General features: G+C 42.3%; 1 protein-coding gene across 2 annotated transcripts in view; it reads left to right on the forward strand.

Moving 5' to 3' along the window:
- MAST3 (microtubule associated serine/threonine kinase 3) overlaps nt 1-23,916 on the forward strand; it is a 1,680,970-nt gene that overhangs the window by 1,269,493 nt on the left and 387,561 nt on the right. For both annotated transcript variants that reach the window (XM_044090757.1, XM_044090758.1), the window contains one exon: nt 17,690-17,850. In XM_044090757.1, the coding sequence (XP_043946692.1) occupies nt 17,690-17,850 (161 nt within the window). The remainder of the gene's footprint in view (nt 1-17,689; nt 17,851-23,916) is intronic.

Below are 23,916 nucleotides of genomic sequence, written 5' to 3' on the forward strand. Positions count from 1 at the left end.
CATTTTGAATTACATTAATTCAAGAAGTATTAGAAATATTAATTGCAGTAAATAGCCATTCTTCTTTTTTTATGTTCAAGAGGTATGCTTACTCTCGTTGAGGATAAAGTGGCAGGTTTAGGTCTAGCCATGCCATCCTCCTGCATTTCATGACTTCAGAATAGTTTTATTTATTTATTTATATACTTGCTTGTTTCATAACAAGGCAGCGTGCATAAACTATTTTCAGTAGAGCCTTAGTGGGAGATGAAAATTCATCAATGACATGCCAGTAGAAGAATATGCATTTACAGTAATTGCTAAAAAGAGGAACACAAACAGCTGCGCAGTCGTTTATTTATTTGATTACTCTTTGTTAAATGGTTAAGTAGAATGGTCATGTAGCTTTTTCAGCCAAAGATCAGGCCATAAAGTTACATACAGTATGTAAATGCCATCCATTTTTAGCACTATATATCTGATCAGTGATCACCTTGAAGGTGTCCACTCATCAAATAGACACTATAGTTTGAGTATGAGTAGTCACAGAGTGTACATGCATGAGTTGGCCCTACTTTAGGTGTGCCTCTGTCCTGTATAATAATTTTTTTCTTGTTACATGAGAAGTTCTATCTCTGCTGCAGTGGTGTATTTGTGTGTGTAGGAGCGTAAAAGCGAATTTTTCAAGCAAGAGATGGGTGGATTGGTGTGTGTGTGTGTGTGTGTGTGTGTGTGTGTGTGTGTGTGTGTGTGTGTGTGTGTGTGTGTGTGTGTGTGTGTGTGTGTGTGTGCGCGCCCGTGTGCTTGTGTGTACATGTTGTAGCTGGTAATGTTTTTTTTTTATGTGATGTCTGGAGTGAGTGACTGAAAACATGCGCTTCTCTGTGTGTTGGTGGTGTGTGTATGAGTAAGTGTGTGGTAGTTTGCAGGATAGTGGTTTGCAGTTGTATAGGAATGTGTTTGGGAGTCTTTTATTTGTATATGTGGATGGTAATGATAAGTGCCGTTATTGAGTGAAACTGTATATGTGCATCAATTTGGGGAGGGGGTGCTTGTTAGATTGTAAAGTCAGCAGGCTGTGATTGTGAAAGTGGTCAGGGATGGGTATCATTTTTGGGCTAGGTTAAGTGATAAAACATTGTGAGAGCGTGTGTGAAGTGTGGAGACTACTGGTATGACAGTGGGTATTTGGTCAAGGGAACAGTGTGATGTGGAGCATTTCTCCCCGGGCCTCCACTGAAAACAGGCTCTGTGGAACCTAGTCGGACTTTCCCGGTCAACAAATGTTAAATAAATAAAAAATAAATAAAAAAAAAAAATGTGACCGTGTGTGGTCAGGAGAATGTGTTTATGGTATGAAAGTGTGTGTTTGTTCACAAGATCAGTGTTAGATCAGGATACTTCTGGTATGACAGGGTTATTCGGTCAGGAGAACAGTGTTATGAGACTCTGTGTGCTCCTAAAAATGTAGTTATGAGAGCACATTTGATTGTGCGAGTGATGTGAATGTGTGTTTTAGAAGATTGATGTTGTGAGACTGTGTGGGTGTAGTTGTGATACTGTTGGTGTAACAGTGTTATTTGGTCAAGAGAATAATGTTAGACTTTGTATGTGCTCGAGAGAATGTGGTCATGCCTGTCAAGTGTACCTCCTTACAAGGAATGTTCTTCATTGTGACACTGTGCCACACACTGAATGTTAAAACATTTTAACTGATACCCATGGTAGATAGGTACTGAGTCATAGTACTTCATCAAAATAATGTTTTTGGGGAAAAAAAAGAATGTTTTGGTACTCGTTAAACCCCTACCACGCATTTTCGGTCCCAGATTGGCGTGTCCAAGTCAGTACTTGAAAAAAGACACTCAGTTGTGTCAAGTACTTGCTTCAAGCAAGCTTTATATATATAAAAGTAACTTCAACCTTTTTCTTTGCTTTTAATTATCAGCCGTCGATGTATTACTTACAGTAATCACAGAGGTGATTTGCTCCGTATCTCCAGTTTTTTTGGATACCACCCCAATTCCAACACTTGCGAATACCTGAAAAGTGTAAGAATACCACAAGTCAATTTCAGATGAAAACCAGACAGTGCGAATAACAGTTTTGTACTCCACCTCTGACTTGTTGGAGGCTACACCCCGTAAAGGGCCGACTTAAACACTCTTTCACACAAACACAATGAAATATTTCCAAAGGCAGCCCTGTCTGCCGCGCACGTTTTAAAGATGCGTAACAACGGTTTCCCCAATAAAAAAGACATTTACATGTGGGAATTAAAAACTTGCAAGTATACTCAGTGAGGGAGATCCTTGTAGATTCGTTCAGAGCAAAGCTCCAAGTTACACAGAGTACTACTTTTTTAAATCTGATATATTTGGAGACAGTGGGAGTATGGCAAACAGAAAAAAGTTAATTCAGTTACAGCTCAAATTTAACTAAAAAGTCTAAATATAAAACAGTCACAAGCCAATCCCCATGGCTTCAGATCAGCACCACGCTTCGTTTTTCACAGACCTTGCGGTCTTGTTTTCCACTGTCCTCCCCTTCCTACTACATGGCGTCTGAGTGATTTCTTTCTCCCGATTTAGGACTACACTTTGTTTTTCACAGACCTTGTGGTCTTTACCCTTCCTTTTCTGGCGTTTTTGTGCACATTGCTCTTTTGGAAGGGGGTTTCAGGGATGACAGTGACCTAAATCAAGAACAAGAAATCACCCGCAGAGATGCATTTGAAAGGGGAGGACAGTTGAAAATAAATAAGATGCAAGGTCTGTGAAAAACAAACCGCGGGGTCGATGATATCTCTGAATGTGGGACGGCCGTCAATGCCAAAGCAATCTTTGGCTAGTATGACAGAAGCTTACATGTTCATCGGTTCCTAGGTAGGTACTAGGCTATCTACCTGAGGGCATTTATAAGCCTAGCCAGAGTATGTCACATTTCGCCGCCCCATTGATTAATTAACTGAGCCTCTGTCAAGAAGAGCCAATGAAGTGATCCCAGGGGTGTATTTTCTGTTACCCGTCTACTCGTCAAGGTTTCTCTTGAAGAGTGTTAGTGATGGGCTGTGCCTAATTTAGTTAGGAATTTTGTTCCAAAGCATGGGAGAGTCTCTGTGATAGGAATCTATCCCTCCAGCATGTTCTATTTATTGTTGTGGCGAGGTTTAGCTCACTAGAGCGAGTGGCTCACAGTGACTTGGATTTCTTTAGGTGGAGCATGTCCATCAAATCTGAGTTGGACATGGCTTTGTAAGTCAGGCAGAGATCACCTCTGAGTAAGCGATACGCCACTGAGTACAGCTGGAGTTTTTCCAGTCGGGCTGCATAGGACATATGTTTGAGACCAGTAATCCTCGTGTTGAGGTACTTTTGTGGTCTTTCCAGCTATTGGAAGTGTCTTGTGAGGTACATCCCAAACGGGGCATTGTACTCTATGATGGGTCTGATGAGGGACGAGTAGAGGGGTGCTATAACCTCTTTATTTCTAGATGCGAACCCTTTAGTAATTAGATGGGCTACATAGAAGGATTTCCTAACTACTTTGGCAATATGATTATCAAAGGAGAGATTACTGTCTACCTGGGTCCCCAGATGTCTTATTACCCCTTCTGTATTAAGGGGGCTGCCACCTATGTGGTAATTCATGGGTGTTTTGTTTTTCCTAAACGGGATGACTATACATTTTTTGGCATTTAGCTTGAGACCATAACTTTGACACCAGGTGTCCGTCTCAGTAAGGCTCTTTTGGAGAATGTCCGTGTCAGCCGGATAGTCAGTTATGGCTCCCAGTTTGCAGTCATCGGCGAACTTGGTTAGCCATAGTCCTCCTGTGTTTGCCTGTACTTCTGAGAAGTATATGCCGAACAGTAGGGGTCCCAGGACCGAGCCTTGTGGGACACCACTTGTGACTGGTTTAGAGTTGGACCTGGAGCCCACTATTCTTACCGTGTGAGTTCTGTCTGTAAGCCAGTTGGCAACCCATCTCATGACGTAGGGGTTTATGTTCAGGCTGGTGAGTTTTTCTATAATTCCCAAGTGGGGAATGGTGTCAAAAGCCTTGGCGAGGTCAAGGTAGGCTGTATGAACTACCTTCCCATCATCAATGGCCTTGGTGTCTGTCTTGAAGAAGTCAGCCATGTTTAGTAGGCATGATCTGCCCTTAACAAAGCCGAACTGGGTCGGGTCAAGTGTTTGGAGGTTCCCAATGTCTTTGTTAATGAGTTCCATGATGATGCACTCCATAGCCTTGCAGACCAGGCTAGTCAGGCTTATGGGGCGATAGTTACCAGGGTCAGTTGTGGCCCCTCCTTTGTGGAGCGGAATAACCGTTGCTGTGCGCCATTCTATGGGCATGTAGCCTGTGGAGAGGCTGAGGTTGAACAGTGTGTTTAGGTGAGGGGTTAGTTCTTTCTGTAGTTCATGCAAGACGCAGCCTGGGACAACATCTGGCCCCATTGACGCTGTGATTATGGCTTTTGAAAGGGCTGTTTTCACCTGTGCGTCTGTGATTTCCGGGACACTACACTTTTCCAGTATTATTGTGGGCCCTTTTGGGGGTGAGAGGGGGGGTGAAGTTTGCAGTGAATCTATCTGCCAGAATGTTTGCACTATTAGTGGGTTCAGTATATTTTGTGCTATTTTGCACTAGCTCAGAGCATATCTGCGAGTTGCTACTTGATTCTTGACATAGCAAAAGAAGGCTTTGTGGTTATCTTTCAAATACTTGGCTATTTTTCTTTCTAAGTTAGCCTTGGAGGATTTTATGAGGGACCTTAGTTTCTTACTGATACTGATCAGGGATGTCTTTCCTTTTTTTTCTGAACTAGTTTCCTCCTATTGTATAGCCTGTTTATGGCTGGGGTCCACCAGACTGGCTTCCTTCTCTTAGGGGAGTGAGTCTTAGGTTCATAGGTAGGTACTAGGCTATCGGCCGAAGGGCCTGCATAAGCCTAGCCAACAAGGTTCCATGGTTTACGCCACCCAAGAAAGTTATTTTCCTGTGCCACTGTCGAGCAGAGACACAGAAGTGATCCCCGGGGTGTATTTCCTATTTCCCATCCACTCATCAAGATTTTTCTTGAGTGCTAATGCAGAACTTTGCTTGACATAGATGGGTAGCTTGTTACAGAGTGTAGGAAGTCTCTGGGACAGGAATCTATCCCTCCAGCATGTCCTGTTTATTGTGGTGACAAGGTTTAGGTCCCTAGAGCGTGTAGCTCGGAGGGATTGGGATTTCTTTAGGTGTAGCATGTCCAGCAGCTCTGGGTTTGACATAGCTTTATATGTTAGGCAGAGATCACCTCGGAGTAGGCGATATGCAGCAGAGTAAAGCTGAAGTTTTTTGAGGAGGTCAGTGTAGGGCATTTGCTTGAGGCCAGTAATACTCTTTGTGAGGTACTTCTGTGTCCTTTCCAGCTGCTGCAGATGTGTTGAGTTGCATTCCAAAAGGGGCGTTGTACTCTATAATGGGTCTAATGAGTGTCGAGTAGAGGGGAACAATGACCTCTTTTTTCCTAGATGAAAACCCTTTTATGATGAGGTGTGCCAGGTAGAAGGACTTCCTGACTACTGTGGCGATGTGACTGTCAAAGGAGAGACTACTGTCCACCTGAGTCCCAAGGTCTCTTATCATGCATTCGGTGTTAAGTAGATTGCTGCCTATGTAGTAGTTCATGGGTACAGAGTTTTTACCAAAGGGGATGACACTGCACCTTTTGGCATTGAGCTTGAGGCCATAGTTTTGACACCAGGCATATGTCTCAGTGAGGCCCTTCTGTAGGATGTCCACATCATTTGGGGACTTGACTGTGGCTCCTAGTTTGCAGTCATCTGCGAACTTCATTAGCCAGGGGCCTTCTGTGTTAGCCTGTACTTCAGAGAAGTAGATACCAAACAGGAGAGGTCCCAGGACTGAACCCTGTGGTACTCCACTTATCACTGCTTTGAGGTCAGATTTGGAGTCTGCAACTTTTACACTGTGGGTTCTGTCAGTGAGCCAGTTGGCATCCCATCTTGTGACATAGGGATTTATGCCTAGTTTAGTGATGGCACGATCCATGCATCCTTGTAGGTGCTCATAGAGTGCATTAGTAAAGGTTCCTGCATCTTGGACACTGTTATCCTTTAGCATGGGGGCTGTGAAACTTACCACCTCTGTCTTAAGTAAGGTGAAGTTTGCTATAGAAAAGTTTTTCACTGTGGTTTCCTTGGTTGGAGGCGGGGGTGTGGTGTGGACATCCAGAGTGATTAGTTTATGGTCTGGTCTAACCAGTGACCGATTGACCTCTGGTGTGGAACACCTGTCACCCATGTTGGTGATGACCAGGTCCAGTATGTTTTCACCTCTGGTAGGGGAGTTTACCAGCTGATCCAGGGCATTTGTGTTGATAAATTCCAGGAAGCGCTGGACCTGGGAGTTTGTACTTGAGTAGTTTTCCCAGTTAACGGTAGGGTAATTGAAATTGCCCAATATCAGGGTGTTCGGTAGGACCTTCATGTTTTCCAATGTCTCCAGAAAGGTGGAGTGGTGGTCCTGAGTCATGGAGGGTGATCTGTAGCAGGCCACAATTTGCATTGCAGATTTGCCTGATGTTAGTTGCACATGGATGATCTCGGAGGTATCATGCTGCGCCACTAACCTGGAGGTGTAGGTATCCTTGATGAATATGGATGCACCCCCTCCCCTTGTGTTTCAGCCCATGTTATGTGGCCGAAATGTGTGGTATGAGTTGTAGCCCGGTAGTGCTGGGGTGCTCTGTGGAGCCTTGAAACAGGTTCCAGTTACTGCACAGATGTCAATGTTCTCCATACTGAGGAGTGCTTCAAGCGCATGCATTTTGAGATTTAAACTCCTGGCGTTGAGTAGCATAACCCTCATTTTTTTTTTGTGCTGTTTATGGAGGTGGGTTTGACGTTTGAGCCTTGCCTAAAAAAGGCACTATGGGGGCAGCAAGAGTCTTGGCCAGTATTCGAAAGCCTAGGGGTGACAGGTGCAAGCCGTCTCTTGCGAAGCAACGAGGCCTGTCGAGCATGTCATCCCAGGCTGACAGACACTGGATCCCCTTTGAATGACACCAATTGTTGAAATTGATAATTTTTTCTTTATACTGCAGTATCATTCCTGGTGAGGGCAGGATGCTACTCAGGGTCAGGGTCATACCCGCCTAGGCTACATGATCAGAGAGCTCTTCCATGTCTCTTTTCATGTAGTCCAGGGAGGTACGTCTCAGGTCATTCACACCAACATGAACAATGACAGAGTCATATTTGTACTTGTTCTGGAGTGACCTGAGTGCTTGTGTTTTGTGGCAGATTCTGGCTCCCGACAGGCAGCTAACAGTAACCTTCTCCTTGTCCAGCCTAGTGAGTGGGGTGTCAGTGTGCCTGACTATAGAGTCACCTATTACTAGTGTGTTAGGTATGTTATTTCGCCTTAAGGGTTGTGATTGTGCGGCACACTGATTTTATGTTTTATGTGTTGTCTGGTTTGTGACGGGAGGTGCAGGTGTTTTGGGTGTCTGCTTTGGAGGTCTGTGATGCTTTTGCAGGTTTTTATTTAGAGCCTCCGAGTATGATTTTGTGTATTTATGTGTATTTTTTGCCAGTGCTGTTTTAGTATGTCTATGTGAGGCTGGAGGTGTGGTGCAAGTGTTAACTTTCTCCTCATGACCGCCTGTTCCAGTCTTGGGTGGCGAGAGCTTAGCCTCCAATTTAGCTATATAATTGCATCTCTCTCGCATATGTTAATGTTTTGTGGTAGGAGGAGAGGGTTGTCTGTGTTCATGAGCAGTTGTAACATTGCCTCAGGATACCCAGGTTCACCAGCTGGAGAGTATACCTGAAATTGCCCTTTGGTCATGCTTGAATAGTAGGGTGAGCTGCTTAGTCGCTTGGTTGGTGAGGGGTGAATAATGAGCCTTGCCCTGCTGGGCAGTCAAGTGTCTGGGTATATTAGTTCTTGCTATTAGGTCTGAGCACATGCTGGACTGTAGGATGCTTTTTAAGTGCTTAGGTTGAGAGTTGGACTACTTTCAAGGGCAAAACTGAAGAGGAGACTTGGTGGAGCCGGGATAAATTTAGCCCTAGCTAACCGGCGCTGCCCAGACGTGCAAAACCGTGCAAAAGTGTTTTTTACAGCAGATGTGAGAAACTGATCGGCCGCATGTAAGAGTGATGCACGGCTAAGTGAATTCAGTCCATGAGTCTGAAAGATGTACACATTTCACTGCTAAATAAGTCGAAACACGCCAATCTGGGACCGAAAACGCGTGGTACGGGTTTAACGAAAAGTACCAATGTTTTATAAGCATAAAGTAACATATTGTATCCATCCTGCATGCTTTTTATTTGGTTGTTTGTAAGTTTTTAGTAAGTGTTCCACATTTTGCCCATTTGTTCCACATTATGAGAGGTGATGTTTAACATTTTGGAATGTTGAGAGCTATGAATGTGGTTACGAGAGCACCATGTTTGAATGGAAGAATGATACAATTGTAAATGTGTTTTTGGTGCAGATCCAGTGTCTTATTGGACATGTAAGTGGCTGTTGTGTGTGTGTCTGTGTGAGCAATCGTGCATGACTGTGCCTTGACCAGCAACATATTCCAAGGTAGGTGCAATCTTGGACCTCATTATTTAAGTTTTGTTTGGGAGGGGTCCCCCCCCCCCCAAAATAACATTTAGTGTATGCTTGTGTGTTGTAGATGATTGAGCTCTGCATGGTCTGTAAACTCATACTTGTGCTCATAGTCATGTGTGCGATGGTTTGGAATCTCAACTAGTGGAGTAGCCTGTGTTGTACTGTGTTGATTTTTTTAACTTCTGTGCCATCAGCATTTTAGACGTATTATGTTTTTGGAAGGTGGGAGGAAACTGGATTGGCCAGTAGTTACATTAAAACAATAGTTTCTGTGAAAAAAAAAAAAGGTAGATCACACATCTTGAGAAAGCAGTAAATAAATGAGGGAAGCTGCTTCCATAGAGTGCAAATCACATAGGCTAACACCTTTTTTGAAAAGTCATTGAAATAGCAAATACTTTTTAGGCAGACAAATTCACTAGGCAGCTAGAAACAGCAGTTATCATGTACATAAAAGCAGTAAAAGTAGCCTGCCAGAAAACTTCCATGTGACATAGCCAAGGCAGCTGGTAGCAGAGTGCCACGTGTCTTTCCTTTCCTCAAGTGATATCTGCATTTTGTAGGAGCTTTTAGAAAAGAGGTACTGATCACCTGCTTTCCTAAATGGAGACCCAGATAGTTACCTGATGAACTGAGATTAGGAGTTGTATCGTATTTTTGACAACTGTTGAGAACATGTGACCAGAATAGCTTCCTAGGGGAGGGATTTTGACAGGGAGTGAGGTTGCTTTAAGAGAGAGACTGTGAAATTCAGTCCCTGTTTTAGTTATTGCTTAAGTTAGTTCTAGCCAGCCTAGAGGCTTTCAGAAAAGAGACAGTGATTTGCCCTGAAGGCATCCCAAACCTAGCTGTTCTTTCATAGCTTTACTTTAAGGGTGGTAATCTGAGGGTTAAGCTAGTTAGTCAAGGTACAAAGAGTGTATTGGAGAGTTCTTGGTGGGGTTACTATAGTGTAGTTATAAATTATTTTGATGAGGGTGCTTGTACTTGTAAATCTGAGAGCTTCAGAGAAAAATGGCCAAATTAAGAGTGGAAAAGGGTAACCCAGCCACAAACCAGCCAAGGATGCCTTTATTATAGATCAGTTCATGATAAGAATGGATTAGCTTTTGACACCTTTTTACTAAATTATGGTCGTCATCATCATTATTAACACCCACCATCCCCTTATTCCCGTTTTCTACATGGGGTTGGGGTGTCTCTTCAGCTGTCACCATCTACCTCAATTCATTGCCCTTTTCCTACTTTCTTTGACAGTCATGCCCGTCTGTCACGTCTTCAATCACACAATCTATCTACCTCTTTTCTCGACCCCTTGTTTCCTCTTGTCTCCTTCCTGTCTGCCCCAGATCATCTTCATCAGATTGCCTTCTGCTTTTTTTTTTGCACTTGTACCTGAACTACAGTAATCTGTCGTCTTTGGCCTTTTCTGCAATTGGAGCTACTTTGCTTCTGCTCTGATGCCCTTATTTCTTTGTTTGTCCAAAATGTCTTGGACAGCAGTTTGTAACCTGCCACCTGCCTCAGGCACTTCATCTCCATCTCCTTTGTCTTCCTCAGCTGCTCTCTGCCTTTACTACCCAAGTTTCTGTACCACACAGTAGTACTGGTCACACCACTGTTTTGTATACCATACTTTTCACCTTCTTTGGCATTCTTCAGTCATACACTGCCTCCGTTACTCTGTGTCAGTTGTCTGCAGCCCCTCTGATTCTAGGTTTGACCTCCTCATTCAGACTTCCGTTCTCCTCAATCGCCTCCCACAGAAACTTGAAGCTGTTAAACTGTTCCACTATTTCCTTCTGTCTCACTTCTCAACTTCTTTTTACACCCAATGAATGAATGTTGGGATACATAGACTGGATAACACAGGAATGAATACATATGTGAAGTGCATTGCACTTTTACCTGGGAGGTATCATCTGTTATGCAATACCACCAAGTTCATTAGCCACCCTGAAAGTCAGCTCAATGTATTTACCAAACCGTTCATAGGTTCATACTAGGCTATCGGCCCTAGGGCCTGTACAAGCCTAGCCATAACAATTCCCTGGCTATTTCTTCCCACAGTATTTACTTCCCTGGACCCCTGTCTAGCAGGGCGACAGATGTGATCCCTGGTGTGAATTTCTTATCTCCCATCCAATCATCAAGGTTCCTTTTGAAGAGAGGGCCAAAGAGGCGCTCTGTTTGACATGTATGGGCAGTCTATTCCAGAGTCTGAGGAGTCTCTGGGTCAGGAACCTATCCCTCCAGCATGTTTTGTTTATTACGATGACAAGATTTAGATCCCAGGAGCGTGCGTCTCAGAGGGATTGGGATTTCTTTAAGTGTAGCATGTCCAACAGCTCTGGGTTTGACATGGCCTTGTATGTTAAGCAGAGATCGCCTCTGAGTAGATGATATACGACAGAGTATAGGTGGAGTTTTTTTAGATGGTCAGCATAGGGCATCTGCTTTAGGCCTTTGATTATTTTAGTGAGGTATTTCTGCGGCCTTTCCAGTTGTTGCAGATGTCTTGAGAGGTTGTATTCTATAATGGGTCTAATGAGGGATGAGTACAGTGGGACAATGACCTCCATTTTTCTGGATGAAAAGCCCTTAGTGATGAGGTATGCCCCATAGAAGGATTTCCTGACTGTTGTGGTGATGTGGTTATCGAAGGTGAGACCACTGTCCACCTGTGTCCCTGAGTCTCTTATCACACTTTCGGTGTTTAGTGTACTGCCATCTATGTGGTAATTCATGGGTACGTGTGTTTTCCCAAAGGGGATAACTATACATTTCTTGGCATTGAGCTTGAGCCCATGGCTCTGGCACCAAGCATCTGTTTCTGTAAGGCCCTTTTGTAGAATATCCACATCATTTGGAGATTCAATAATGGCTCCCAGTTTGTAGTCATCTGCAAACTTTGTTAGCCAGAGTCCCTTAGTGTTGGCCTGTACTTCAGAGAAGTAGATGCCAAACAAGAGTGGTTCCAGGACTGAACCCTGAGGTACTCCACTTGTCTGGAGCTGGATTTGGAGTCAGCTACTTTTACAGTGTGGGGTCTGTCAGTAAGCCAGTTGGCAATCCATTGAGTGACATAGGGATTAATGCCCATCTTAGTAAGTTTATCGATGATTCTAGAGTGGTGGGGGATGGTGTCGAAGGCCTTGGCGAGGTCCAGATAGGCTGTGTGGACCACCTTACCCTTGTCCATGGTTCTGGAGACTGATTCAAAGAAGTCAGTCAGGTTCAGGAGACAAGATCGGCCTTTCACGAACCCAAACTGCTTGGGGTCCAGTGTTTGAAGGTTGCCAATGTCTTTGTTTGTAAGTTCATTGATAATACGTTCCATGGCCTTGCAGATCAGGCTCATCAGACTGATGGGGCGGTAGTTACCGGGAACGAAGGTGGATCCCCCCTTGTGGACTGGGATAACTGTAGCTGTGCGCCACTCAGTGGGCACGAATCCTGAGGTGAGGCTATGATTAAACATGACACTCAGGTGAGGTGCCAGTTCATTTTGTAGTTCATGTAGTACACAGCCTGGGATTTCATCTGGCCCCATGGATGCTGTATTCTTAGCTTTGGAGAGTGCGTTTTGTTTACCTGTGTGTTCGTTATACTGGAATTTGGCAATCTTTCAATATTGAGATGAGCCCTGTAGGGGGTGAGAGGGGGGTGAAGTTTGCACTAAATCGATCTGCCAGGATATTGGCCATATCCTTGGGATCAGTATATTTAATGCCATTCTGTTGTAGCTCAGAGCAGATCTGAGCATTGCCATTTAGATTCTTGACATAGTTATAGAATGCCTTGTGGTTGTCTTTGGAATCTTTGGCAATTTTATTTTCGTAACTAGCTTTGGAGCATTTTATGAGGGATCTCAGCTTCTTACTGAGGCTGGTAAGGGAGTTTTTTGCATCTTGGGATTTTCCTCTTTTTCTGCAGCAGTTTCTTCCTTTTGTTGTAAAGTTTGTTTATGGCAAGGGACCACCAGATTGGCTTCCTTTTTTTGGAGGAGAGCATCTTGGTTCTATTAGTGGATGGCATGATTCATGCACGAGTGGATGTGCTCATATAGTGCCTTAGTGTAGGATTCAGCAGTCGAACTTTCAAATTTATGGCTGCTTTTTTAACAAACAGAATCCATGTATTTTTATATACTGCTGTTTCCCTTCAATTGAAGAACTTAGAAATGTAGAATGCTTTCTTTTACTTCAAAATGTGCTTGTACTATTGTTTAAAATTGCTTCTTTTTCTCTTTAATACCTACATTATAGTGACAGAAGCTGTGCCCAAATAATATACTGTGCTTACATTGTCATGTTAACTAGCTTTTGCATACACAGTACATTTAGATCCATCTCATTGATTAATGTCAGCACAGACAAATAGAAATACAAGGGATTATGCATTGTGAGAGTACTGTTTAAAAAAGTAAGACATTTATTTTATAAATACCATTGTTTAATGGCTATGCACAGTAACAGGGTAATTGGTAAAAGTGAAATTAACCACTGTGCTTTAGTAATGTAGGTGTGATTGTAGAACAGATATTGATTTTGCAGATTTGATTGTGTGATCCAAGAAGCCCCCCCCCCCTTAGTGTTGGCTAGGAATTTAAGCATCGGTATTAATATAGCTAGAGAAACATTATGACGTTGTGTGATGAGGCTGGAAATGAGATGTAATGTGAAGGTCAGTGATATTAAAATCGCTTTTCAGGTAGTTTAAGAAAGTCATGTGTAGACTAGATTTATTTACAGAAGGGGCCAGTTTTAAGATAGGCATTGAATATGTTGCCCTGCTCACTGCAACCTAGAAGCAGTTATTTTTGAGACTGGGCACTGGTAGAGGCCGAGGGAAGGAGTGACTAGAAGGTTATTGAGTGCTGAGCTGCTCATTAAAAAAATGAGAGCGTTCTATATTAGGAGTTTGATGAGAGCGTTCTATATTAGGAGTTTGTTGTGAGACTTTAATGTTGAAATGTGGTCGTCTCCATTTGATGAACCAATTGTTGATTTTTGTTGTATATGTGAAGTAGTAGGATAAGTAAGGTTATGACACGTGGCTGTCCTTTTTAACTTACACAAGTTGTGTAAAAGAGATGCAAAGGCAGATAAAAGTAGGTGCTCTGCAGAACAGAGTAGATCACAAAAAAGTTGCTGCCAGTTAAGGGTTTAACTCTCTTTACGCCTTGTCACTCCCGTACTTGATTTTTTTTGTTTCTTTCACTAACATTGATTATATTAGACTTTTCTTCTACTTCTCTACGGTGAAAGAACATGTCATTTTTTCCTGAGTTCAGTACAGTAAGGTCCATGCATACCTTTTTGCCACTGATATCTTCCTTACTTGAAAGTGACTGGCAAGGCCACATAATCGCAAAAGGCATTAGAAACAGAAGTTACTTTAGAACAATGTTGTAATGTAGTTTTCACTGCAGTATCTTTACTAAAAGTTCAGGTATTCTGAATTCCTGCATAAGGCAGGACCAAGATTACTGATGGGGGTGGGGGGTGTCTTGCATCTAGTGAGCACTCCTGTCCTTTAGAGAGCATCACTGCAAAACACACATCATTACCAACAGAAGATGACAGACACTTCATGTCTGTTGGAGTATGCAGCTGTTTCGTACACAACTTCACCCATTCAGTGCCCTGCTACTGTGAACTACATTGCTGTGTTAACTCTGACAGGAAATACTGAGTGTGCCAACATTTTGTCTTAAATGAATTGAGTACTTTCTTATGTCACATCTTAAGTTGTCCCCTCCTCTTGCCAGCTCTGCCCCTCCAAGTCTGTTATGTGCTTTCTTCTGAGATCTTTGTTGACTTTCCTCCACAGTTTGGCCATATCATATCCCTGCTGTCTTCAGTTCTCCAGTGGATACTGTCCAACTCCTGAGTCCCTTTTCACAACTTATATCTGTATCATTTGCATTCCTTTCAAATAATTTGGTAGCCCTTTGTTGAAACTTTCCTTTAGTGCTTGATTCTGTCTGTGCAACTTTTAAAACTGTACATTGTAATCCCACCTTAACCAACAGAACTGTTGTTTTTGGAGCATTTAACCCAAAAGGGAGTTATTTGCTAGAGTTTAAAATTTATTGTGATTTTGAGACATTATTGAGGTGGGATAGAGGAAAACTAATCATGTCAGTTTGATATGTCAATTTAACACTTCCCTGTAAGTACCAGTATACATCAGGAATAGTGTATAAACCTCTCTGAAGTGTGCCTGCAAGTGATATTTGCTCCTGCTGTATCCTTCTTTCTCACCCTTACAACAAATGGGAAGATTTGACAATGGGAATCTGTCTAGAGCTTTATAAGTAAATGGCATTTAGGAGGAGGCAAGCTGAAGGGTATAAAGGGGATGGTGGAACATTTGTGTTTAATGGCTGAAAGTTACATGAGGCAAATGACTGATCTTTATAAAAAATAAGAACCAAGACTGACTCTAAACAAAAGTGGGGTCATCTTCTGCCCTCTTTAGACAACTTGATTAGAAAACGAGCAAAACCTCCTGTCTTCGGCAGTGTAGTGTTATCCAAGCACTGTATATGTGATAAATAAATACTTTGCCCAGATACATATTTTCCTTTATGTACAACATGTCAGAATGCAAAGTACTAAAAATGAAAATGTAGTTTGTTTGCTGGAACTTACAAGATGTCTTCAAGTAATGAACTAGTTGTCATGAGAAGAATCCATGTGGCAGTTAAAACAGCACATACACACAAACTAATACACTGCAACTAGCATTGCCAAACAGCAGAGTTATCCCTGTCCTAGCTCATTATCATATGTAATGAAAAGGAAAAGGTAGAATTTGATCTCGGATATATCCAACTTTTTTATCCTGGATTATCCCCTCGAGTATCTGCTGAATTATTATAACAGTGGCATAGATAATTGCAGACATTTTGACAAGGAAATCCTGCTTTGCTAAACACATCCCGTTAATTCTAAACAGTAAATGTGAGGATAGTGGTGCATGTGTGGCATTAATAGCTGCAGTTTGCTAAGACTTTCACTTGACCTATGAATCTTTGATTAATCAAACCAATCTGAAGCTCCAGCTTGCATGCAGTTCTCTTTTTCAGAGCATAATGGCTACATTTCAGCTGAGAATCATTCATTTGAATTCTTTGGTTGTCTTCTGGGATTTGGTTTCCATTGGCAGCCAGAGAGCCTCTCTCGACTTCATCTTGAATAAACAAGACCAACATAAGACAATGCATTCGTATCTGATGATGACTAACAGCTCATTTTAGTTACAATGCATCACGACCTGCATAATTATACAGCTTCAGGTAAATGAAGCATGCAGAGTGACGAGAAAATGGAGAAAAGACAAAGGATGAAGCACATATCAAATGCCTTTGTCCTAGAATAAGTTTTTGCCTAGCCAACCTGTGATAGTTGCCCAGACCTCTCAGATTTTTAGTATACAGTAGTTGGGCCTACTGCCAGAGATTCTAACTGACAGGGAAGTGAGAGTGATCCCTTATTAGCATGGGAACAAAGCAGGCAGTAAAAATAAATTTAATGTGTGACACTTGGACTTCCTCTGCAAATACATTATTTTGTCTTGGTATAATTGCCACCACCATAAGCGCAGGACCTTTTTTAGAGAAGGTGTATGTACGTGGCATACTTTTGTAGCAGCCTTGTTTCTGAGTGAAGAATGCAAGTGCCACTAAGCACTGATTTGTCAGCCTGTTTCATTTCTTTTCTTTGTGTTTAGTTTATTGTTTGGCTACACTGCTCTGCACATTTCTTGAAATCCTCCATTGTATTCACATTCCCATTGTTGTGAAAAAGATATAGTAGCCCACCAGCTTTATTGAGGGGAGCACTTTAGTTGCCCTAATGAGTATCAGTCATCTTACAATGGTCACTATTAGTGTATTTTTTCCATGGTAGTACCTTTCTTTAGTAAAAACTTCACATTTTAATTTTCTGCTGTGTGGCTTTGTTTATGCTGGAGTACTTGATTCAATCTCTGAATCTTCCTCTTTTTTTTGCTTCTGGGTGCTAGCCTGTCTGATCCTGCCAGGGATTTCATCACCTTGCCTTTACGCTTAGCAACATACTGTTGAAGCCCTTCATAGGATGCATTACTACCTGTTTCTTGACCTGGAGGAGATTATCAAGACTGTGGATCTGATTTTGCCATAGTGCTACAAATTCAGCTAGACAAGCCATCATATTAAGACCTTGTTGCTCTGTCTCCTCCCTCGCGCCACTTGTTACACATGTGCACATTATGGATGTTCATTTCCTTTAATGCACACGTGCTTCCACAGGCGCATTTTTAACACTGGTATATTGGTGATTTATAAACCAGTATGCTCTCCTAAGCATCCCCTAGTCACTGTGACAGCCACGGATTCCTCCTTTCCCCCTAGTGACATGAAATGGCCAGCGGTAGCAACACCTCTGTCTTTGGGATGTCCCTCTGGTACTGGAGTTGTTAACATAATTTGGGATGGCAACAACACAGGCAAACACCACCCTGCATCACCCTGCATCACTCTGCTGGGGTTTTTATAGGATTCTTGATACTGACCTTGTTTTGCATTAATGATCTCCTCTGTGTAACATTAGCATATTGCTTAAGTGTCATGCTCTGACGTATTTAATTTGGAGGTGACCTGTCATCTGTGCTTATCATTTCCTTATCTGTTGGCCTGGCCTCATTAAGTCAGACTAGAATTAATAGTCCTCTTTACTCCATGGGTCTCAAGTCCATGCTTTGGAAAGAAAGTGTGTTGTGTTCCATTGCTGCCCAAGGTAGTGGGCTATTACTCTGTGAATTATAGCAACAGAGGCGAGTGGGTGCCATGGCACTGTTCTGAAATTTTGAAAGAGTCTGACACTACATTAATATAGGCTTGTACAAGTTTGATATTTCTTAATTTGCATATTTATCATAAACTGAGCAATGTGTACCTGTAGTAGTCCTAACTTAGGAACCTTAAGATGCTTGTCATTTAATATATACAGTGCTTATGAGTATAGCTCTGGTGATTGAGCACTTAATTCACTTGTGATGGTGTTCTGCATTTCAGGTTTATAGCAGCTCTGAATTTCTAGCTTGTCAGCCAAACCAGAGTTTCTCCTCCTCAGAACGAAGCCGCAGTGAAGATAAGGAAGACGGCACTGATCGATGGGACACTAGTGTTACCGCAGGTGGAGGGGAAAAGAACCGAGTGCCAGCCAATGAAAACAGGTAAAATATGCTCAGAATTTACAATTAGAGCATAGGCCTCATTGCCATGAAAAGGTTATAAACAGCAAAACTTTATCCTTAGAAGAAAAGGTGTAAAGAAATGCAGCACAGTTAGACTCTGGCCTTTTGCATGACATAATGTTTAGATATCTAGACAACAATGCTAAGAGAGACGTAACTTAAAAGATGCTCACCTGGAAGTCTGTTCTGGTAGGACATGGGAGCACTGATGTGAACTGTGTAAATCTCTGTTAATTACTATACAGCTATTTTAATTTCTTGCTCTCTGTTCTTTCTATTTTCGCTTGGGGCCTGGGTTGTAGCTAAAAAGGATCCTTCAACTACTCCATTTACCCGGCTGTCAGACTGAAATAAATAAGTAACTGAAACTGCATAATCTGCATTTTTCAGCTGTTTGATAGATGCTGAAAATTCGGTTGTAGATCATCTGTTTTACGAACTTGAAGGTCTTGTAGATTCTTGCTGTAAAATCCAAGTTAGACAGATGTCACTAAAACCAAAATATCGAGAACAAAGCCAGGATATAATCAATGTAAATCCAATAAAAAAGAAGACATGAAGACCATAAATCAAATGATTAACTTTGTCTCCTTTAATTTAGCAATCTAGAGAAGTACAGTAAGTTAGACAGATGTGGAAACCATTTGCAGCTTTTTGCATGGTTTTATTGCTTCCAGAAATAAAGGTTTTTGAGATTACTTTGTGTTACCCTTTCTGCATACTTTGTTATACAGGCGTTATTTGATACCAGTGCTAATAATGAATCCCATTCCATTTTCTTTGTTATAATAGCATTTAGAGTTCTGTGCTGTACATTTGCTGGGGCATGATTGTCTGGTTTGGAATTGTATTATGAATGCCAAGCTTAGTCACATCTGTAACCTTTGTAAATTTCACTGCATTTCTCAGATACCCTTACCAGCATGTGTTATGTATCTCTAGATTTGTGTATGGAGTGATGAAAGGATTCGGGTTGCACTGTCCTCTCCCGTGTTTCTAGCATTCCTCCCTCCTACTGAGTTGCCTGTCTTGATACGGCATGTACTTCGTTTGTCAGGCCTGTCTCTCCATCCCAAACAATCATCTTTGCTTCTGTTGTTTTTGTTTGGCAGTTGACAAGGTTTTGTTCCCCATTTTTCATGGACCTGGAGAAAGACTTTTTTTTTTCCTTGAGCTTTATTCCTTCTCTAAGTCTGCTGCAGCCAACTTTACCCTTTTTATTTGTTTGTTTTTAACTTTTTAACATTTCTCACAGCAGACTGAATCACACTTCAGAGTTTTTTATGTTCAAATTTGTTAAATTATCTACTCCCAGCATCCAAACAATGCTATAGGACTGCACTGAATGAAAATAAAAAAAAAAATTATTTTAAGTAATCATTTCTTCCAACATGTCCTGTGCTTGTCTGCTCCAGTCAACTTTTGTCCTTGATGCTTTCTCACGTACACCTGCACTTTATTGTCTTGTGGTCTGTTCAGTCTATTCATGTAGAAGAAAGGAGAACAAGGGCACAGTTTCTTATCTGAAGTGTGCACCTACCAGTTTGCTTATCTTGTGTTCATAGTTTAGAACAGCGTAGCTATTTTGTTCTGAATGTAGTTAAAATACCTGATGACATGAATGATGTTCTTCGTGTTTCACTGTTGCAGTCATTACATTTGGGTAATCTGCTGGCAGGTTGCCCTCAGTCAGCCTGAATTCCAAAGTCTTGGGTCCTGCATCGGTTGCTGTTTTGTCTTCCATGACATCAGGTCATCAGGGGTATAAAACATGCAGCCGACGCCATTTTCTTTAGTCTTTCTTGCTGCGCGGTGCCCAAAGCAGAAGCATTTTGCAAGTGCCAGTCGGCCGACTACTGAAATATTCGAGTTTGAGTTTCTGAACCAAAGTCTTCACTAAAGCTAAGTACCCCGTTGGGGAAACTTTTTTCTTGCTTTCTACCAATGTCAGAAAAAGTTAATAATTGTATTACTTGTGGGAAGCAAATACCTCATAAGGATTTTCATTTATACTGTATTCCTTGCCTAGGCCCTGATCACAACATGCCTGGCTGTTGGTTTTGTGCAGATTTAACCAATGCACTATTAAGCGTCGGTATATTTTTGCATCAAAGTATTTTGGAAACAGATTTAACTACCCGGAAATGTCGTCAGATAGCAATCCGTCTACCGGAGTACATAAAAAAAACGCAGAGAAAGGGACAAAGAAAGGCAGTCGAGATCCAAAACCAACAACAAAGCTTTTCCTAAGCCAGTCGCTGGTTCGCCGGTACTCAGTGAGGCGCTTTTGCAGTCCCTGATACCCACTACCTTCGAGTCACAGGCCTCTACCGACACCCATGTGGAGTCCGGCATGCAGCAAGATACTCAAGGTATTGGACTGACGAATGTATCTCCCTCGGATGGGTCCGGAGCCGCTGAGCAGGCACCAGCTTCTGAGGATGAATTCAGACCTCAACATTTATATATCAAACCAACGACAGCTGCAAAACCAAAGGCAAAGACAACTTCTAAAACTAAAAAAAAACAACGCCTGAGCCACGTGCACAGGCCTCTATGCCTAAAAAACAGATGATCAAAATGGCTGAAGACCTTATTACCTTGATCAGGGGTACCCATCCCCCTCCAGATAAGAGGCCTAGGCAAGACACTGATTATGAATCTTCAGGTCAGGTTTCTATTTCTTCTGATTCCTCTTCTGATCAGAAAATATCTATACCTCCCTATGAGGATTCTGATGCTGAGGAGTCTATTCCATCTGCATCTCCTCCAGAGGATTATTCATTTGGAGAAACCTTGCATACTTTGAGGGAGCATTTTCACTGGGAGAGTCAAGACTTCTCAGAATCAAAAAAGAGGCTCAGGGATTTCCTTCTCCCTCAGCAAAAGCCTTTAGCCATTCCCCCCATTTTAGACATTGTGGATGATGTGTTTTTGGAGTCACGCTTGACCCCTGACTCCCTACCTCCGGCTCCCTGTAAGCCTGACAGATATTACAGGGTCCCTGACTCACATACATTTTTATTAGAAACCCTGCTGCTGACCCTGAAACTATTTCACAGGGTCCAAATGGAGTTAAGGCCTCAACAGCAAAAAACCCTACCCCCTCTGACAGATTCAAGGGCACTAGACAGATGGGGGAAAAAAGGTTTATACATCTGCAACCTTGGCAGCAAGGGCCTTAAACTGTCAATTTCACATGCTTAAGTACCAACAACATTTTATGGGATTGCTGAAACAGAAAATGATGATTTCAGAATGTGCAGAAAATAAAGAATTGCAGGAATTATTGCATGCAGCTGAACAAGTTGGAAAGCATACTTTGCAATGTGGTTTTGATTCCTTAGAGGCCTCCTGCAGGGCCGCAGTTACTGGATCTGTGATTAGGATGCATGCCTGGTTAAAGGAACAAAATTTGCCTGACCATGTTAAAGCTAAATTGCTAGATGCACCTTTACAGCATGATTCTTTGTTTGGTATTAAGGCAGAAGAGGTTTTAAAGAAAATGGAAGACAAAGCTAAGTCTATGCAAACTGTTAAAGACTTCTTTCAAGTGCAGCCACCAAGATTCAATAGACACTGGCCTACAAAAAATTGGTCCTTTCCTGTGTCAGACAGAGCTCAGAGGGGCAAATCCAGATGCCCAAAGGGTTCCAGATACCAGGCACAAGATTCATACAGGTCAAAGCAATGGGGCACATCTACCTCCAAATCGGGGGGAGATAAAGCACAAACCTACAGAAAACAGTCCCAATGACTTCCCTCTGCCTACACCAAGCACTTTTCTTTTGACAGCACCCTTAGGGGGAAAATTAGCACTTTTTGCTCAAAACTGGCAGTTAATAACCCAGGACAAGTGGGTACTAAACATAGTATCACTGGGATACAGATTCCATTTCCACACTCTGCCAATGGCAAACGGTTGGCCAAATCTGCCCAAAAATCAATGGGCAGAGGCACAGAAACAGGTTACGTCCCTCATGGATATGGGGACCATTCAGCCAGTACCAGAACAGGAAAAAGGACAAGGTTTTTACTCAAGACTGTTCTTGGTACCCAGAAAGGACAAGGCCTGGCGGCCAATACTGGATTTATCAATTTTGAACACATACCTGCACGTTCCAAAATTGAAAATGCTGACTTTGCAGCAGCTTCTGCCCATGCTGGGCAGGAATGTTTGTCTGGTGACATTAGACCTAAAAGAGGCATACCTGCATGTCCCAATAAGACAATCGTGCAGAAGATGCCTCAGATTCAAGGCTGGCTTAATGCATTACCAATTCTCTGCACTGCCGTTTGGCTTATCTACTGCACCCAGGGTCTTTACAAAGTGCCTGGCACCAGTAATTGCATTTTGCAGACAAAGAAGTATACAAATATATCCTTACTTGGACGACTGTCTCATTCAAGCAGAGAACAAGGACACTCTTCTTCAACACCTGGCATTTGTGAAAAAGCTTCTAACATGCCTAGGGTACACTATAAATGAAAAGAAATCACAACTGGTACCCTCTCAAAAAACACACGACTATACCACACCAAAAAGTTTATTACATAAAGCTTTCGGGTCTACACCCTTCATCAGTACTGTACAGTCATGTGGTATTTAAACAAGCAAGGGGGCACACACTCATACCCCCTTTGCAGATTAGCCATGGCACTGTGGGACACAGCTTTGACCTACCAAGTACATCTTCAAGCTCAATTCCTGCCAGGAAAACAAAACACTCTGGCAGACGAATTAAGCAAAAACCTTATGGATCCTCACGAGTGGAAACTAAATCCACAAGTCTTCAGCATGATAACAGAGAAATGGGGGAGCCCAGACATAGATCTATTTGCCTCTCCTCAAAATTATCAACTGAAAAGATTCTGCACAAGGACTTATCACAGACAAGCATGGAAAGTGGACGCCCTATCCTTCAATTGGAAAAACCATCAGTTTACACCTTTCCTCCTCTGCCTCTTCTACCCAAGGTCCTCCTAAAAGTCAGACAAGAGAAGCCAAAGATGATATTAATTGCCCCAGACTGGCCCCGCCAATACTGGTACCGAATCCTAAGGAACTTGTCTCAATACCCAGCTTGGACCTTGCCTCAAACAGCACAACTACTGTCCCAGCAAAACAATCAGATCCTGCACAATCAACTACAGACTGTAAACCTGGCAGCATGGCTAATCAGGTAATCATACAAACAACACCTCTCAGTAAAGCTGTGATGGATGTCATTTTGGAAGCCAGAAGGCCTAGTACTAGAAAATCTTATGCTGACAAATGGAAGAGAGTCTGTGCTTGGAATCAAGCACAAGGAACTGATACAGCAGAACCAAATATTCCTCAGGTATTACAATACTTAACTGAGATGCTTGACAAAGGCCTATCTTTCTCATCAATCAAAATCCATGTCTCTGCCATTTCGGCTCATTACAACACAGAGCCACCAATCTTTTCTCATCCTTTACTAAAGCAGTATCTTAGGGGAGCCAAAAATTTAAGGCCCCCTAGAAGATCACCATTACCTGCATGGGACCTCAGTTATGTGTTGGAAAAACTCATCCTGTCTCCATTTGAACCAGCTGATATTGCTGATATAAAGTTCTTATCATGGAAGACAGCTCTGCTACTAGCAATTACTTCAGCAAAAAGAGTTTCAGAGCTACAGGCCCTCATGGCTGTAGAGCCTTTTATCATATTTTACCCGGACAGGGTGTCTCTGAGGACAAATCCTACTTTTATGCCTAAGGTGGTTTCCAGTGTGGCTCTTAACCAAACAATTCATCTGCCAACTTTTTATCCAAATCCGAAGAACAAAGGGGAGAGAATTATGCATTCCTTGGACATTCACAGACAGCTAAGATTCTACTTGAGCAGGACTAAAGCTCTAAGAAAAACTGAGCAATTACTAGTGTCATATGCTGCAGGATCAGAAGGAAAGGCTATTTCAAAGCAGACAGTTTCAAAGTGGATAAGCCACTGCATCTGTTTCTGCTACTTACACCATGGTAAACTTGTTGCCAAGGGCAATAGGTCTCATTCCATCAGAG

This window comes from Protopterus annectens, chromosome 13.part0 (assembly GCF_019279795.1).
Source record: "Protopterus annectens isolate FY-2018-M chromosome 13.part0, PAN1.0, whole genome shotgun sequence".
NCBI lineage: Eukaryota > Metazoa > Chordata > Ceratodontiformes > Protopteridae > Protopterus > Protopterus annectens.